Source organism: Heterodontus francisci, unplaced genomic scaffold (assembly GCF_036365525.1).
Source record: "Heterodontus francisci isolate sHetFra1 unplaced genomic scaffold, sHetFra1.hap1 HAP1_SCAFFOLD_1155, whole genome shotgun sequence".
Lineage (NCBI taxonomy): Eukaryota > Metazoa > Chordata > Chondrichthyes > Heterodontiformes > Heterodontidae > Heterodontus > Heterodontus francisci.
The window spans coordinates 1-16,623 of record NW_027141443.1 but is presented as its reverse complement, the minus strand read 5'-3'; the positions used below and the strand labels follow the sequence as shown (position 1 = coordinate 16,623).

At 56.4% G+C, this 16,623-nt stretch overlaps 2 protein-coding genes across 2 annotated transcripts in view; one reads left to right on the top strand and one right to left on the bottom strand.

Moving 5' to 3' along the window:
* The window catches only part of LOC137363715 (eukaryotic translation initiation factor 4H-like), a 128,749-nt gene extending 117,281 nt beyond the window's left edge, over nucleotides 1-11,468 (bottom strand). The window contains exon 1 of the mRNA XM_068027319.1: nucleotides 11,321-11,468. Coding sequence (XP_067883420.1) covers nucleotides 11,321-11,468 — 148 coding nt within the window. The remainder of the gene's footprint in view (nucleotides 1-11,320) is intronic.
* A 470-nt stretch (nucleotides 11,469-11,938) lies between these two features.
* Nucleotides 11,939-15,745, top strand: LOC137363716 (histone-lysine N-methyltransferase SETD1A-like; the record flags this gene model as incomplete). The annotated part of the gene is made up of 4 exons (XM_068027320.1): nucleotides 11,939-12,079; nucleotides 12,293-12,391; nucleotides 14,887-15,157; nucleotides 15,630-15,745. Coding segments are annotated over exons 1-4 (624 nt in total), but the record flags the coding sequence as incomplete, so codon positions are not given.
* Nucleotides 15,746-16,623: the final 878 nt, after the last annotated feature.

The following is a 16,623-nucleotide window of genomic DNA, read 5'->3' as shown; positions in this document are numbered from 1 at the left end:
AAGGGAGAGTTGTCGGGGCTGGAGGAGGTGACAGAGATAGGGAGGGTTGAGGGGCTGGAGGAGGTTTCAGAGATAGGGCGTGTTGTAGGGGCAGAGGAGTTTACAGAGATGGGGAGGATTGTCGGGGCGGAGGAGGTTACAGAGATAGGGAGGGTTGCAGGGGCGGAGGAGGTTACAGAGATGGGGAGGGTTGTAGGGGTAGAGGAGGTTACAGAGATGGGGAGGGATGTAAGGAGCTGGAGGAGGTTACAGAGGTCGGGAGGGTTGAGGGGCTGGAGGAGGTTACAGAGATAGGGAGGGTTGTCGGAGTGGCGGAGGTTACAGAGATAGGGAGTGTTGCAGGGGCGGAGGAGGTTACAGAGATAGGGGGGGTTGTAGGTGCGGAGGAGGTTACAGCGATAGGGAGGGTTGTAGGAGCTGGAGGAGGTTACAGAGATACAGAGGGTTGAGGGGCTGGAGGCGGTTCCAGAGATAAGGAGCGTTGTCGCAGCTGGAGGAGGTTACAGAGATAGGGAGGGTTGCAGGGACTGGAGGAGTTTAGAGATAGGGTGGGTTGAGGGGCTGGAGGAGGTTACAGAGGTAGGGAGGGTTGAGGGGCTGGAGGAGGTTACAGAGATAGGGAGGGTTGTCGGGGCTGGAGGAGGTTACAGATTTAGGGAGGGTTGTAGGAGCTGGAGGAGGTTACAGAGATAGGGAGTGTTGTTCGGGCTGGAGGAACTTACAGAGATAGGGACGGTTGTAGCGGCTGGAGGAGGTTACAGAGATAGGGAGTGTTGTAGGGGCTGCAGGAGGTTACAGAGATGGGGAGGGGTGTAGGGGACTGGAGGAGGTTACAGAGATAGGGAGGATTGTCAAGGGCTGGAGGAGGTTACAGATATAGGGAGGGTTGTAGGGGACTGGAGAAGGTTACAGAGATAGGGAGGGTTGTAGAGGGCTGGAGGAGGTTACAGAGATGGGGAGGGTTGTCAGGACTGGAGGAGATTACAGAGATAGGAAGGGTTGTAGAGGGCTGGAGGAGGTTACAGAGATGGGGAGGGTTGCAGGAGCTGCAGGAGGTTACAGAGATAGGGAGGGTTGTAGGGGCTGACGGAGGTTACAGAGATAGGGAGGGTTGTAGGGGCTGGAGGAGGTTACAGAGATAGGGAGGATTGCAGGGACTGGAGGAGGTTGCAGAGATTGGGAGAGTTGTCGGGGCTGGAGGAGGTGACAGAGATAGGGAGGGTTGAGGGGCTGGAGGAGGTTACAGAGATAGGGCGTGTTGTGGGGGCGAAGAAGGTACAGAGATAGGGAGGGTTGTCGGGGCGGAGGAGGTTACAGAGATAGGGAGGGTTGTAGGGGCGGAAGAGGTTCCAGAGATAGGGGGGGTTGAAGGGCTGGAGGAGGTTACAGAGATAGGGAGGGTTGAGGGGCTGGAGGAGGTTACAGAGATAGAGAGGGTTGTCGGAGTGGTGGAGGTTACAGAGATAGGGAGTGTTGTAGGGGCGGAGGAGGTTACAGAGATGGGGGGTTTGTAGGTGCGGAGGAGGTTCCAGAGATGGGGAGAGTTGTAGGGGCGGAGGAGGTTACAGAGATAGGGAGGGTTGTCGGGATGTAGGAGGTTACAGAGATAGGGAGTGTTGTAGGTGCGGAGGAGGTTACAGAGATAGGGAGGGTTGTAGGAGCTGGAGGAGGTTACGGAGATGGGGAGGGTTGAGGGGCTGGAGGAGGTTACCGAGATTGGGAGGGTTGTCGGGGCTGAAGGAGGTTGCAGAGAAAGGGAGAGTTGTTGGGGCTGGAGGAGGTGACAGAGATAGGGAGGGTTGAGGGGCTGGAGGAGGTTACAGAGATAGGGAGGGTTGCAGGGGCGGAGGAGGTTACAGAGATGGGGGGGGTTGTAGGGGCAGAGGAGGTTACAGAGATGGGGAGGGTTGTAAGGAGCTGGAGGAGGTTACAGATATAGGAAGGGTTGAGGGGCTGGAGGAGGTTACAGAGATAGGGAGGGTTGTCGGAGTGGCGCAGGTTACAGAGATAGGGAGTGTTGTAGGGGCGGAGGAGGTTACAGAGATAGGGGGGGTTGTCGGGGCGGAGGAGGTTACAGAGATGGGGAGGGTTGTAAGGAGCTGGAGGAGGTTACAGAGGTAGGGAGGGTTGAGGGGCTGGAGGAGGTTACAGAGATAGGGAGGGTTGAGGGGCTGGAGGAGGTTACAGAGATAGGGAGTGTTGTAGGTGCGGAGGAGGTTCCAGAGATAGGGAGGGTTGTAGGGGCGGAGGAGGTTACAGAGATAGGGAGGGTTGTAGGAGCTGGAGGAGGTTACGGAGATAGGGAGGGTTGAGGGGCTGGAGGAGGTTACCGAGATTGGGAGGGTTGTAGGGGCTGAAGGAGGTTGCAGAGAAAGGGAGAGTTGTCGGGGCTGGAGGAGGTGACAGAGATATGGAGGGTTGAGGGGCTGGAGGAGGTTACAGAGATAGGGCGTGTTGTGGGGGCAGAGGAGTTTACAGAGATGGGGAGGGTTGTCGGGGCGGAGGAGGTTACAGAGATAGGGAGGGTTGTAGGGGCGGAGGAGGTTACAGAGATGGGGGGGGTTGTAGGGGCGGTGGAGGTTCCAGAGATAGGGAGGGTTGTAGGGGCGGAGGAGGTTACAGAGATGGGGATGGTTGTCAGGAGCTGGAGGAGGTTACAGAGGTAGGGAGGGTTGAGGGGCTGGAGGAGGTTACAGAGATAGGGAGGGTTGTCGGAGTGGCGGAGGTTACAGAGATAGGGAGTGTTGTAGGGGCGGAGGAGGTTACAGAGATAGGGGGGGTTGTAGGTGCGGAGGAGGTTCCAGAGAGAGGGAGAGTTGTCGGGGCGGAGGAGGTTACAGAGATACAGAGGGTTGAGGGGCTGGAGGCGGTTACAGAGATAAGGAACGTTGTCGCAGCTGGAGGAGGTTACAGAGATAGGGAGGGTTGCAGGAACTGGAGGAGTTTACAGAGATAGGGTGGGTTGAGGGGCTGGAGGAGGTTACAGAGGTAGGGAGGGTTGAGGGGCTGGAGGAGGTTACAGAGATAGGGAGGAATGTAGGGGCTGGAGGAGGTTACAGATTTAGGGAGGCTTGTAGGAGCTGGAGGAGGTTACAGAGATAGGGAGTGTTGTTCAGGCTGGAGGAGCTTACAGAGATAGGGACGGTTGTAGCGGCTGGAGGAGGTTACAGAGATAGGGAGTGTTGTAGGGGCTGCAGGAGGTTACAGAGATGGGGAGGGGTGTAGGGGACTGGAGGAGGTTACAGAGATAGGGAGGGTTGTCTGGGCTGGAGGAGGTTACAGAGATGGGGAGGGTTGTAGAGGGCTGGAGGGGGTTACAGATATAGGGAGGGTTGTAGGGGACTGGATGAGGTTACAGAGATAGGGAGGGTTGTAGGGGGCTGGAGGAGGTTACAGAGAAAGGGAGGGTTGGAGGAGCTGAAGGAGGTTACCGAGATAGGGAGGGGTGTAGGGGCAGGAGGAGGTTAGAGAAATAGGGAGGATTGTCAAGGGCTGGAGGAGGTTACAGATATAGGGAGGGTTGTCGGGGCGGAGGAGGTTACAGAGATAGGGAGGGTTGTAGGGGCGGAAGAGGTTCCAGAGATAGGGGGGGTTGTAGGGGCGGAGGAGGTTCCAGAGATAGGGAGGGTTGTAGGGGCGGAGGAGGTTACAGAGATGGGGAGTGTTGTAAGGAGCTGGAGGAGGTTACAGAGCTAGGGAGGGTTGAGGGGCTGGAGGAGGTTACAGAGATAGGGAGGGTTGTAGGGATGTAGGAGGTTACAGAGATAGGGAGTGTTGTAGGTGCGGAGGAGGTTCCAGAGATAGGGAGGGTTGTAGGGGCGGAGGAGGTTACAGAGATAGGGAGGGTTGTAGGAGCTGGAGGAGGTTACGGAGATAGGGAGGGTTGAGGGGCTGGAGGAGGTTACCGAGATTGGGAGGGTTGTAGGGGCTGAAGGAGGTTACAGAGAAAGGGAGAGTTGTCGGGGCTGGAGGAGGTGACAGAGATAGGGAGGGTTGAGGGGCTGGAGGAGGTTACAGAGATAGGGCGTGTTGTGGGGGCAGAGGAGTTTACAGAGATGGGGAGGGTTGTCGGGGCGGAGGAGGTTACAGAGATAGGGAGGGTTGCAGGGGCGGAGGAGGTTCCAGAGATGGGGGGGGTTGTAGGGGCGGTGGAGGTACCAGAGATAGGGAGGGTTGTAGGGGCGGAGGAGGTTACAGAGATGGGGAGGGTTGTAAGGAGCTGGAGGAGGTTACAGAGGTAGGGAGGGTTGAGGGGCTGGAGGAGGTTACAGAGATAGGGAGGGTTGTCGGAGTGGCGGAGGTTACAGAGATAGGGAGTGTTGTAGGGGCGGAGGAGGTTACAGAGATAGGGGGGGTTGTAGGTGCGGAGGAGGTTCCAGAGATAGGGAGAGTTGCAGGGGCAGAGGAGGTTACAGAGATAGGGAGGGTTGTCGGGATGTAGGAGGTTACAGAGATAGGGAGTGTTGTAGGTGCGGAGGAGGTTCCAGAGATAGGGAGGGTTGTAGGGGCGGAGGAGGTTACAGAGATAGGGAGGGTTGTAGGAGCTGGAGGAGGTTACGGAGATAGGGAGGGTTGAGGGGCTGGAGGAGGTTACCGAGATTGGGAGGGTTGTCGGGGCTGAAGGAGGTTACAGAGAAAGGGAGAGTTGTCGGGGCTGGAGGAGGTGACAGAGGTAGGGAGGGTTGAGGGGCTGGAGGAGGTTTCAGAGATAGGGCGTGTTGTAGGGGCAGAGGAGTTTACAGAGATGGGGAGGATTGTCGGGGCGGAGGAGGTTACAGAGATAGGGAGGGTTGCAGGGGCGGAGGAGGTTACAGAGATGGGGAGGGTTGTAGGGGTAGAGGAGGTTACAGAGATGGGGAGGGATGTAAGGAGCTGGAGGAGGTTACAGAGGTCGGGAGGGTTGAGGGGCTGGAGGAGGTTACAGAGATAGGGAGGGTTGTCGGAGTGGCGGAGGTTACAGAGATAGGGAGTGTTGCAGGGGCGGAGGAGGTTACAGAGATAGGGGGGGTTGTAGGTGCGGAGGAGGTTACAGCGATAGGGAGGGTTGTAGGAGCTGGAGGAGGTTACAGAGATACAGAGGGTTGAGGGGCTGGAGGCGGTTCCAGAGATAAGGAGCGTTGTCGCAGCTGGAGGAGGTTACAGAGATAGGGAGGGTTGCAGGGACTGGAGGAGTTTAGAGATAGGGTGGGTTGAGGGGCTGGAGGAGGTTACAGAGGTAGGGAGGGTTGAGGGGCTGGAGGAGGTTACAGAGATAGGGAGGGTTGTCGGGGCTGGAGGAGGTTTCAGATTTAGGGAGGGTTGTAGGAGCTGGAGGAGGTTACAGAGATAGGGAGTGTTGTTCGGGCTGGAGGAACTTACAGAGATAGGGACGGTTGTAGCGGCTGGAGGAGGTTACAGAGATAGGGAGTGTTGTAGGGGCTGCAGGAGGTTACAGAGATGGGGAGGGGTGTAGGGGACTGGAGGAGGTTACAGAGATAGGGAGGATTGTCAAGGGCTGGAGGAGGTTACAGATATAGGGAGGGTTGTAGGGGACTGGAGAAGGTTACAGAGATAGGGAGGGTTGTAGAGGGCTGGAGGAGGTTACAGAGATGGGGAGGGTTGTCAGGACTGGAGGAGATTACAGAGATAGGAAGGGTTGTAGAGGGCTGGAGGAGGTTACAGAGATGGGGAGGGTTGCAGGAGCTGCAGGAGGTTACAGAGATAGGGAGGGTTGTAGGGGCTGACGGAGGTTACAGAGATAGGGAGGGTTGTAGGGGCTGGAGGAGGTTACAGAGATAGGGAGGATTGCAGGGACTGGAGGAGGTTGCAGAGAAAGGGAGAGTTGTCGGGGCTGGAGGAGGTGACAGAGATAGGGAGGGTTGAGGGGCTGGAGGAGGTTACAGAGATAGGGCGTGTTGTGGGGGCGAAGAAGGTACAGAGATAGGGAGGGTTGTCGGGGCGGAGGAGGTTACAGAGATAGGGAGGGTTGTAGGGGCGGAAGAGGTTCCAGAGATAGGGGGGGTTGTAGGGGCGGAGGAGGTTCCAGAGATAGGGAGGGTTGTAGGGGCGGAGGAGGTTACAGAGATGGGGAGTGTTGTAAGGAGCTGGAGGAGGTTACAAAGGTAGGGAGGGTTGAGGGGCTGGAGGAGGTTACAGAGATAGGGAGGGTTGTAGGGATGTAGGAGGTTACAGAGATAGGGAGTGTTGTAGGTGCGGAGGAGGTTCCAGAGATAGGGAGGGTTGTAGGGGCGGAGGAGGTTACAGAGATAGGGAGGGTTGTAGGAGCTGGAGGAGGTTACGGAGATAGGGTGGGTTGAGGGGCTGGAGGAGGTTACCGAGATTGGGAGGGTTGTAGGGGCTGAAGGAGGTTACAGAGAAAGGGAGAGTTGTCGGGGCTGGAGGAGGTGACAGAGATAGGGAGGGTTGTAGGAGCTGGAGGAGGTTACGGAGATAGGGAGGGTTGAGGGGCTGGAGGAGGTTACCGAGATTGGGAGGGTTGCAGGGGCTGAAGGAGGTTACAGAGAAAGGGAGAGTTGTCGGGGCTGGAGGAGGTTACAGAGATAGGGAGGGTTGAGGGGCTGGAGGAGGTTACAGAGATAGGGCGTGTTGTAGGGGCAGAGGAGTTTACAGAGATGGGGAGGGTTGTCGGGGCGGAGGAGGTTACAGAGGTAGGGAGGGTTGCAGGGGCGGAGGAGGTTACAGAGATGGGGGGGGTTGTAGGGGCGGTGGAGGTTCCAGAGATAGGGAGGGTTGTAGGGGCGGAGGAGGTTACAGAGATGGGGAGGGTTGTAAGGAGCTGGAGGAGGTTACAGAGGTCGGGAGGGTTGAGGGGCTGGAGGAGGTTACAGAGATAGGGAGGGTTGTCGGAGTGGCGGAGGTTACAGAGATAAGGGGGGGTTGTAGGTGCGGAGGAGGTTCCAGAGATAGGGAGAGTTGTAGGGGCGGAGGAGGTTACAGAGATAGGGAGGGTTGTCGGGATGTAGGAGGTTACAGAGATAGGGAGTGTTGTAGGTGCGGAGGAGGTTCCAGAGATAGGGAGGGTTGTAGGGGCGGAGGAGGTTACAGAGATAGGGAGGGTTGTAGGAGCTGGAGGAGGTTACGGAGATAGGGAGGGTTGAGGGGCTGGAGGAGGTTACCGAGATTGGGATGGTTGTCGGGGCTGAAGGAGGTTACAGAGAAAGGGAGAGTTGTCGGGGCTGGAGGAGGTGACAGAGATAGGGAGGGTTGAGGGGCTGGAGGAGGTTACAGAGATAGGGCGTGTTGTAGGGGCAGAGGAGTTTACAGAGATGGGGAGGATTGTCGGGGCGGAGGAGGTTACAGAGATAGGGAGGGTTGCAGGGGCGGAGGAGGTTACAGAGATGGGGGGGGTTGTAGGGGCGGTGGAGGTTCCAGAGATAGGGAGGGTTGTAGGGGCAGAGGAGGTTACAGAGATGGGGAGGGTTGTAAGGAGCTGGAGGAGGTTACAGAGGTAGGGAGGGTTGAGGGGCTGGAGGAGGTTACAGAGATAGGGAGGGTTGTCGGAGTGGCGGAGGTTACAGAGATAGGGAGTGTTGCAGGGGCGGAGGAGGTTACAGAGATAGGGGGGGTTGTAGGTGCGGAGGAGGTTCCAGAGATAGGGAGAGTTGTAGGGGCGGAGGAGGTTACAGAGATAGGGAGGGTTGTAGGAGCTGGAGGAGGTTACAGAGATACAGAGGGTTGAGGGGCTGGAGGCGGTTCCAGAGATAAGGAGCGTTGTCGCAGCTGGAGGAGGTTGCAGAGATAGGGAGGGTTGCAGGGACTGGAGGAGTTTACAGAGATAGGGTGGGTTGAGGGGCTGGAGGAGGTTACAGAGGTAGGGAGGGTTGAGGGGCTGGAGGAGGTTACAGAGATAGGGAGGGTTGTAGGGGCTGGAGGAGGTTACAGATTTAGGGAGGGTTGTAGGAGCTGGAGGAGGTTACAGAGATAGGGAGTGTTGTTCGGGCTGGAGGAGCTTACAGAGATAGGGACGGTTGTAGCGGCTGGAGGAGGTTACAGAGATAGGGAGTGTTGTAGGGGCTGCAGGAGGTTACAGAGATGGGGAGGGGTGTCGGTGCTGGAGGAGGTTACAGAGATAGTGAGTGTTGTAGGGGCTGGAGGCTGGAGGAGGTTACAGAGATAGGGAGGGTTGTCGGGGCTGGAGGAGGTTGCAGAGATGGGGAGGGTTGTCGGGGCTGGAGGAGGTGACAGAGATAGCAAGTGTTGTACGGGCTGGAGGAGCTTACAGAGAAAGGGAGGGTTGTAGGGGACTGGAGGAGGTTACAGAGATCGGGAGGGTTGTCGGTGCTGGAGGAGGTTACAGAGATAGTGAGTGTTGTAGGGGCTGGAGGCTGGAGGAGGTTACAGAGATAGGGAGGGTTGTCGGGGACTGGAGAAGGTTACAGAGATAGGGAGGGTTGTAGAGGGCTGGAGGAGGTTACAGAGATGGGGAGGGTTGTAGGAGCTGCAGGAGGTTACAGAGATAGGGAGGGTTGTAGGATCTGGAGGAGGTTACAGAGATCGGGAGGGGTGTAGGGGCTGACGGAGGTTACAGAGATAGGGAGGGTTGTCGGTGCTGGAGGAGGTTACAGAGATAGTGAGTGTTGTAGGGGCTGGAGGCTGGAGGAGGTTACAGAGATAGGGAGGGTTGTAGGGGACTGGAGGAGGTTACAGAGATAGGGATGGGTGTAGGCGACTGGCGGAGGTTACAAAGATAGGGAGGGTTGTTGTGGACTGGAGGAGGTTACAGAGATAGGGAGGGTTGTCGGGGACTGGAGGAGGTTACAGAGATAGGGATGGGTGTCGGGGACTGGCGGAGGTTACAGAGATAGGGAGGGTTGTTGGGGACTGGATGAGGTTACAGAGATAGGGATGGGTGTAGGGGCTGGAGGAAGTTACAGAGATAGGGAGGGTTGTAGGGGCTGGAGGATGTTACAGAGATAGGGAGGGTTGTAGGGGACTGGAGGAGGTTACAGATATAGGGACGGTTGAGGGGCTGGAGGAGCTTGCAGAGATGGGTAGTTTGTCGGGGCTGGAGGAGGTTTCAGAGATAGTGAGGGTTGAGGGGCTGGAGGAGGTTACAGAGATAGGGAGGGTTGAGGGTCTGGAGGAGGTTACAGAGATAGGGAGGGTTGAGGGGCTGGAAGAGGTTACAGAGATCGCGAGGGTTGAGGGGCTGGAGGAGGTTACAGAGATAGGGAGGGTTGAGGGGCTGGAGGAGGTTACAGAGATAGGGAGGGTTGAGGGGCTGGAGGAGGTTACAGAGATGGGGAGGGTTGAGGGGCTGGAGGAGGTTACAGAGATAGGGATTTTTGAGGGTCTGGAGGAGGTTACAGAGATTGGGATTTTTGAGGGGCTGGAGGAGGTTACAGAGATAGGGAGGGTTGAGGGTCTGGAGGAGGTTACAGAGATTGGGATTTTTGAGGGGCTGGAGGAGGTTACAGAGATAGGGAGGGTTGAGGGTCTGGAGGAGGTTACAGAGATCGGGATTTTTGAGGGGCTGGAGGAGGTTACAGAGATAGGGAGGGTTGAGGGTCTGGAGGAGGTTACAGAGATAGGGAGGGTTGAAGGGCTGGAGGAGGTTACAGAGATAGGGAGGGTTGAGGGTCTGGAGGAGGTTACAGAGATAGGGAGGGTTGAGGGGGCTGGAGGAGGTTCCAGAGATAGGGAGGGTTGAGGGGCTGGAGGAGGTTACAGAGATAGGGATTTTTGCGGGTCTGGAGGAGGTTGGAGAGATAGGGAGGGTTGAGGGGCTGGAGGAGGTTACAGAGATAGGGAGGGTTGAGGGGCTGGAGGAGGTTACAGAGATAGGGAGGGTTGAGGGGCTGGAGGAGGTTACAGAGATAGGGATTTTTGAGGGTCTGGAGGAGGTTGGAGAGATAGGGAGGGTTGAGGGGCTGGAGGAGGTTACAGAGATAGGGAGGGTTGAGGGGCTGGAGGAGGTTACAGAGATAGGGATTTTTGAGGGTCTGGAGGAGGTTGGAGAGATAGGGAGGGTTGAGGGGCTGGAGGAGGTTACAGAGATAGGGAGGGTTGAGGGGCTGGAGGAGGTTACAGAGATAGGGAGGGTTGAGGGGGCTGGAGGAGGTTCCAGAGATAGGGAGGGTTGAGGGGCTGGAGGAGGTTACAGAGATAGGGAGGGTTGAGGGGCTGGAGGAGGTTACAGAGATAGGGATTTTTGAGGGTCTGGAGGAGGTTGGAGAGATAGGGATTTTTGAGGGTCTGGAGGAGGTTGGAGAGATAGGGAGGGTTGAGGGGCTGGAGGAGGTTACAGAGATAGGGAGGGTTGAGGGGCTGGAGGAGGTTACAGAGATAGGGATTTTTGAGGGTCTGGAGGAGGTTGGAGAGATAGGGAGGGTTGAGGGGCTGGAGGAGGTTACAGAGATAGGGAGGGTTGAGGGGGCTGGAGGAGGTTCCAGAGATAGGGAGGGTTGAGGGGCTGGAGGAGGTTACAGAGATAGGGATTTTTGAGGGTCTGGAGGAGGTTGGAGAGATAGGGAGGGTTGAGGGGCTGGAGGAGGTTACAGAGATAGGGAGGGTTGAGGGGCTGGAGGAGGTTACAGAGATAGGGAGGGTTGAGGGGCTGGAGGAGGTTACAGAGATAGGGATTTTTGAGGGTCTGGAGGAGGTTGGAGAGATAGGGAGGGTTGAGGGGCTGGAGGAGGTTACAGAGATAGGGAGGGTTGAGGGGCTGGAGGAGGTTACAGAGATAGGGAGGGTTGAGGGGGCTGGAGGAGGTTCCAGAGATAGGGAGGGTTGAGGGGCTGGAGGAGGTTACAGAGATAGGGATTTTTGAGGGTCTGGAGGAGGTTGGAGAGATAGGGAGGGTTGAGGGGCTGGAGGAGGTTACAGAGATAGGGAGGGTTGAGGGGCTGGAGGAGGTTACAGAGATCGGGAGGGTTGAGGGGCTGGAGGAGGTTACAGAGATGGGGAGGGTTGAGGGGCTGGAGGAGGTTACAGAGATAGGGATTTTTGAGGGTCTGGAGGAGGTTGGAGAGATAGGGAGGGTTGAGGGGCTGGAGGAGGTTACAGAGATAGGGAGGGTTGAGCGGCTGGAGGAGGTTACAGAGATCGGGAGGGTTGAGGGGCTGGAGGAGGTTACAGAGATAGGGATTTTTGAGGGGCTGGAGGAGGTTACAGAGATAGGGAGGGTTGAGGGGCTGGAGGAGGTTACAGAGATTGGGAGGGTTGAGGGGCTGGAGGAGGTTACAGAGATAGGGAGGGTTGAGGGGCTGGAGGAGGTTACAGAGATCGGGAGGGTTGCAGGGGCTGGAGGAGGTTACAGAGATAGGGAGGGTTGAGGGGCTGGAGGAGGTTACAGAGATAGGGAGGGTTGAGGGGCGGTTGCGCTGAGCTTCGGGTGACGTGAAGTTTACAGAGGGTGTAACGGCCGGGAGTGCGTTGGAATATTCCAATCTTGCGGTGACCAAGGCATGGCCCGTATCGAAGGTCATTGCACCAACGCCCCAGTTCCTCTCCTCCTTCTCCCTGCCCATCTCAGAGTAATAGATGACAGGCAGAGTCCAGTCAGCCCATCGAGACTGTGCTGGCTCTTTCGAAGAGCAGTCTGCTTGCTCCTCCTCCCACCCCCTTCTGAAGTTTGCCAACCGCAGTTGGGCGAAGACTCCAGTGGAGGCCAAACCAGTGTTTTGAGGAAGAGTTCATCGTAACTTCCTTGCTTTTGTCCGATAGCCTCTCTCAAGCCCGGGATACTGTATATCTTTTTGAACCGCGCTCTCAACTCCGCCCTGCCACCTTCAGCGCTTTCTGCCCACGTACCCCCGGGTCCCTCTGCTCCTGCACCCCGTCGAGAAACCTACCCTTTCTGTTATGTGGCCGCACCACGTTCCTCCAGCCAAAATGGATCAGCCCTCGCGCTTGTCCGCGTTAAGTTCCTTCCTTCCGCCTCGCACTGCTGACCGACTCTTTTTTTTTTTCCCTTCCCTTCAACCTCGGCCAGTTTGAGGCAATGGACCAGGAGACTGCAGGAGAAACGCTGAAAGGACAAAACACGCAGTGGAATAACTACAAGTTGGTGGCGGATCCAACAATTCGGAGGGTGCCGCAGAAGGTGTATCGCTATGACGGCCTGTATTTCAGCATTCCGGTAGGTCCCCGTGCCTCGACAGGGGAGGGAGGGCTGGCCGGCCGGTACGCAGGCGTCCGCCGCTGGATCGGGGGGAGGGGGGCTGGGGTGGTGTCGCTGTCGGCGTGAGGGGGGGCCTTGTCGGACAGTGTGCGACCCGGTCGGTCGGCACGGAGAGGGTTCTGAAGGCGGTTAATTTTACCAGGCCGTCATTTTGTTTTTTTTTTCTTTCAGGATGCTGGTTTTCCACCGGTGGGAGACGTCCGCGACCCGCGGCAGAGACGCATCTGGACGAAACATCGCGATATCTCCCTCCCTGTGCCCAAATTCAAGGTATTTGCCTTCCCCTCTACTCTGCAGTTGGCGTTTGTGGGATCACCAGCCTGCATATCTCACTCACTGCCATTGCACGGCGTGTGATACACTGACTGGTGTCTCTCAGTCCCTCTCTCTCAGGGTGATATCTGTACACTGACTGGTGTCTCTCAGTCCCTTCTCTCTCAGGGTGATATCTGTACACTGACTCGTGTCTCTCAGGCCCCTCTCTCTCAGGGTGATATCTGTACACTGACTGGTGTCTCTCAGTCCCCTCTCTCTCAGGGTGATATCTGTACACTGACTCGTGTCTCTCAGTCCCTCTCTCTCAGGGAGATATCTGTACACTGACTGGTGTCAATCAGTCCCTCTCTCTCAGGGTGATATCTCTTCACTGACTGGTGTCTCTCAGTCCCACTTTCTCAGGGAGATATCTGTACACTGACTGGTGTCTCTCAGTCCCTCTCTCTCAGGGTGATATCTGTACACTGACTGGTGTCTCTCAGTCCCCTCTCTCTCAGGGTGATATCTGTACACTGACTGGTGTCTCTCAGTCCCTCTCTCTCAGGGAGATATCTGTACACTGACTGGTGTCTCTCAGTCCCTCTCTCTCAGGGAGATATCTGTACACTGACTGGTGTCTCTCAGTCCCCTCTCTCTCAGGGTGATATCTGTACACTGACTGGTGTCTCTCAGTCCCACTCTCTCAGGGTGATATCTGTACACTGACTGGTGTCTCTCAGTCCCCTCTCTCAGGGTGATATCTGTACACTGACTGGTGTCTCTCAGTCCCCTCTCTCTCAGGGTGATATCTGTACACTGACTGGTGTCTCTCAGTCCCACTCTCTCAGGGAGATATCTGTACACTGACTGGTGCCTCTCAGTCCCTCTCTCTCAGGGAGATATCTGGACACTGACTGGTGTCTCTCAATCCCTCTCTCTCAGGGTGCTATCTGTACACTGACTGGTGTCTCTCAGTCCCTCTCTGTCAGGGAGATATCTGTACACTGACTGGTGTCTCTCAGTCCCCTCTCTCTCAGGGTGATATCTGTACACTGACTGGTGTCTCTCAGTCCCACTCTCTCAGGGAGATATCTGTACACTGACTGGTGTCTCTCAGTCCCTCTCTCTCAGGGAGATATCTGTACACTGACTGGTGTCTCTCAGTCCCCTCTCTCTCAGGGTGATATCTGTACACTGACTGGTGTCTCTCAGTCCCTCTCTCTCAGGGTGATATCTGGACACTGACTGGTGTCTCTCAGTCCCCTCTCTCTCAGGGTGATATCTGTACACTGACTGGTGTCTCTCAGTCCCCTCTTTCTCAGGGTGATATCTGTACACTGACTGGTGTCTCTCAGTCCCCACTCTCTCAGGGTGATATCTGTACACTGACTGGTGTCTCTCAGTCCCTCTCTCTCAGGGTGATATCTGTACACTGACTGGTGTCTCTCTGTCCCCTCTCTCTCAGGGTGATATCTGTACACTGACTGGTGTCTCTCAGTCCCCTCTTTCTCAGGGTGATATCTGTACACTGACTGGTGTCTCTCAGTCCCCTCTCTCTCAGGGAGATATCTGTTCACTGACTGGTGTCTCTCAGTCCCTCTCTCTCAGGGTGATATCTGTACACTGACTGGTGTCTCTCTGTCCCTCTCTCTCAGGGTGATATCTGTACACTGACTGGTGTCTCTCAGTCCCTCTCTCTCAGGGTGATATCTGTACACTGACTGGTGTCTCTCAGTCCCTTCTCTCTCAGGGTGATATCTGTACACTGACTGGTGTCTCTCTGTCCCTCTCTCTCAGGGTGATATCTGTACACTGACTGGTGTCTCTCAGTCCCTCTCTCTCAGGGTGATATCTGTACACTGACTGGTGTCTCTCATTCCCTCTCTCTCAGGGTGATATCTGTACACTGACTGGTGTCTCTCAGTCCCCTCTCTCTCAGGGTGATATCTGTACACTGACTGGTGTCTCTCAGTCCCCTCTCTCTCAGGGTGATATCTGTACACTGACTAGTGTCTCTCTGTCTCTCTCTCTCAGGGTGATATCTGTACACTGACTGGTGTCTCTCATTCCCTCTCTCTCAGGGTGATATCTATACACTGACTGGTGTCTCTCAGTCCCTCTCTCTCAGGGTGATATCTATACACTGACTAGTGTCTCTCAGTCCCCTCTCTCTTGGGTCAATCTCACTGGCTCTGGGCAGTTCAGCAGCCAATTTGTGCGCAGGAAGCTCCCCGAGCGTGGACTGTGTGAGAGGCGTGCTGATGTTGGTGATGTGGGCTGATGGGATAAGATCGGAGACGGGGGCGGTTGCTATGCTACCCTGCCCTTCCCGGTAGTGAGGCATCTTTCACGTGCATTTGAGCGGGCAGGCACCGAGCGTCCGGTTAACCTCTGCTCCCGAAGCTGGCACCTCCGCCGGAGTGGCACCTCCCTCGGAGTGCGGTGATGCCGCCCGCGGTCGAATGTCCGGTCCCTAACCCTTGCCCCCACCCTTTGCTGTTCCGCCACAGTTTGACGAGTACTATGTCGGATCCGTGCCACTGAAGGAGGTGACCTTCGCCCGCCTGAACGATAACGTCAAGGAGGGCTTCCTGGCGGACATGTGCAAGAAGTTTGGCGACATCGAGGAGATCGAGATCCTGTACAACCCCAAGAATAAGAAGCACCTGGGGTTGGCCAAAGTGGTGTTCACCAGCACCAGAGGCGCCAAAGATACCGTGAAGAATCTGCACAACACTTCAGTGATGGGAAACATTATCCACGCTCAGCTGGACATCAAAGGTACCAGGGAGAGGGCGGGGTGCGTCGGGTGAGCGAGAGACGGGAGGCGTGGGGGCTCATCAACGATGCCAAGGGATGTGGGAACAGAACTTGGGCCTGGTCTGTCACCCTATCCTTAAAGTACAGTAATATCCCAACAATACCTCTTAGGCGAACAAAGAGGGCCTGCGGCAGAGTTGGTGAGGGAGTGGGGGGGTGGGGGGGGGGGGGTCGGAGGAGTATTCGTGGGGTGCACAGAGTGTGGAGGAATTGTAGGGCGGAGTGCGGAGGAGGCTCGGGGGTGGGGGGGTTGGGGGATTGAGGGCAGGGAGGGAGCGACGGCTGGAAAATGGGATTGTGGTACACGTGGGGCGTGATCTGCGAGGAGGGCGGGGTAAATCTGAGACGTGAATCCTGGACTTCGCTTTTCTCTGTTGTTCTCTCCTGACACGCCTTTTCCCACCCCTCTTCCCCCCCCCTCCCCTTTCCACAGGGCAGCAACGCATGAAATATTTCGAGCTCATTGTCAATGGATTCTACACGCCACAGACGGTGCCCACGGGTGGCAAAGCACTCGTGGACAAGTTCCCACCACACCAGGCAGACACGGTGAGAGGGGGCTGCCAGAGAAGGAGTGATTCAGAACGCGGCCGGGTGTCACAGTATGTTAGATACACTGTCCTTTCCCCCTCTGGGACTGGGTGTCACAGTGTGTTAGATACACTGTCCTTTCCCCCTCTGGGACAGGGTGTCACAGTGTGTTAGATACACTGTCCTTTCCCCCTTTGGGACAGGGTGTCACAGTGTGTTAGATACACTGTCCTTTCCCCCTCTGGGACAGGGTGTCACAGTGTGTTAGATGCACTGTCCTTTCCCCCTCTGGGACAGGGTGTCACAGTGTGTTCGATACACTGTCCTTTCCCCCTCTGGGACAGGGTGTCACAGTGTGTTAGATACACTGTCCTTTCCCCCTCTGGGACCAGGTGTCACTGGATGTTAGATACACTGTCCTTTCCCCCTCTGGGACCAGGTGTCACAGTGTGTTAGATACACTGTCCTTTCCCCCACTGGGACCAGGTGTCACTGGATGTTAGATACACTGTCCTTTCCCCCCTCTGGGACTGGGTGTCACAGTGCGTTAGATACACTGTCCTTTCCCCTTCTGGGACTGGGTGTCACAGTGCGTTAGATACACTGTCCTTTCCCCCCTCTGGGACCAGGTGTCACAGTGCGTTAGATACACTGTCCTTTCCCCCTCCGGGACCAGGTGTCACTGGATGTTAGATACACTGTTGTTTCCCCCTCTGGGACCGGGTGTCACAGTGCGTTAGATACACTGTCCTTTCCCCCTCCGGGACCAGGTGTCACTGGATGTTAGATACACTGTTGTTTCCCCCTCTGGGACCGGGTGTCACAGTGCGTTAGATACACTGTCCTTTCCCCCTCTGCGACCGGGTGTCAGATTAGGACGTTCCTGCTCTCTGTGA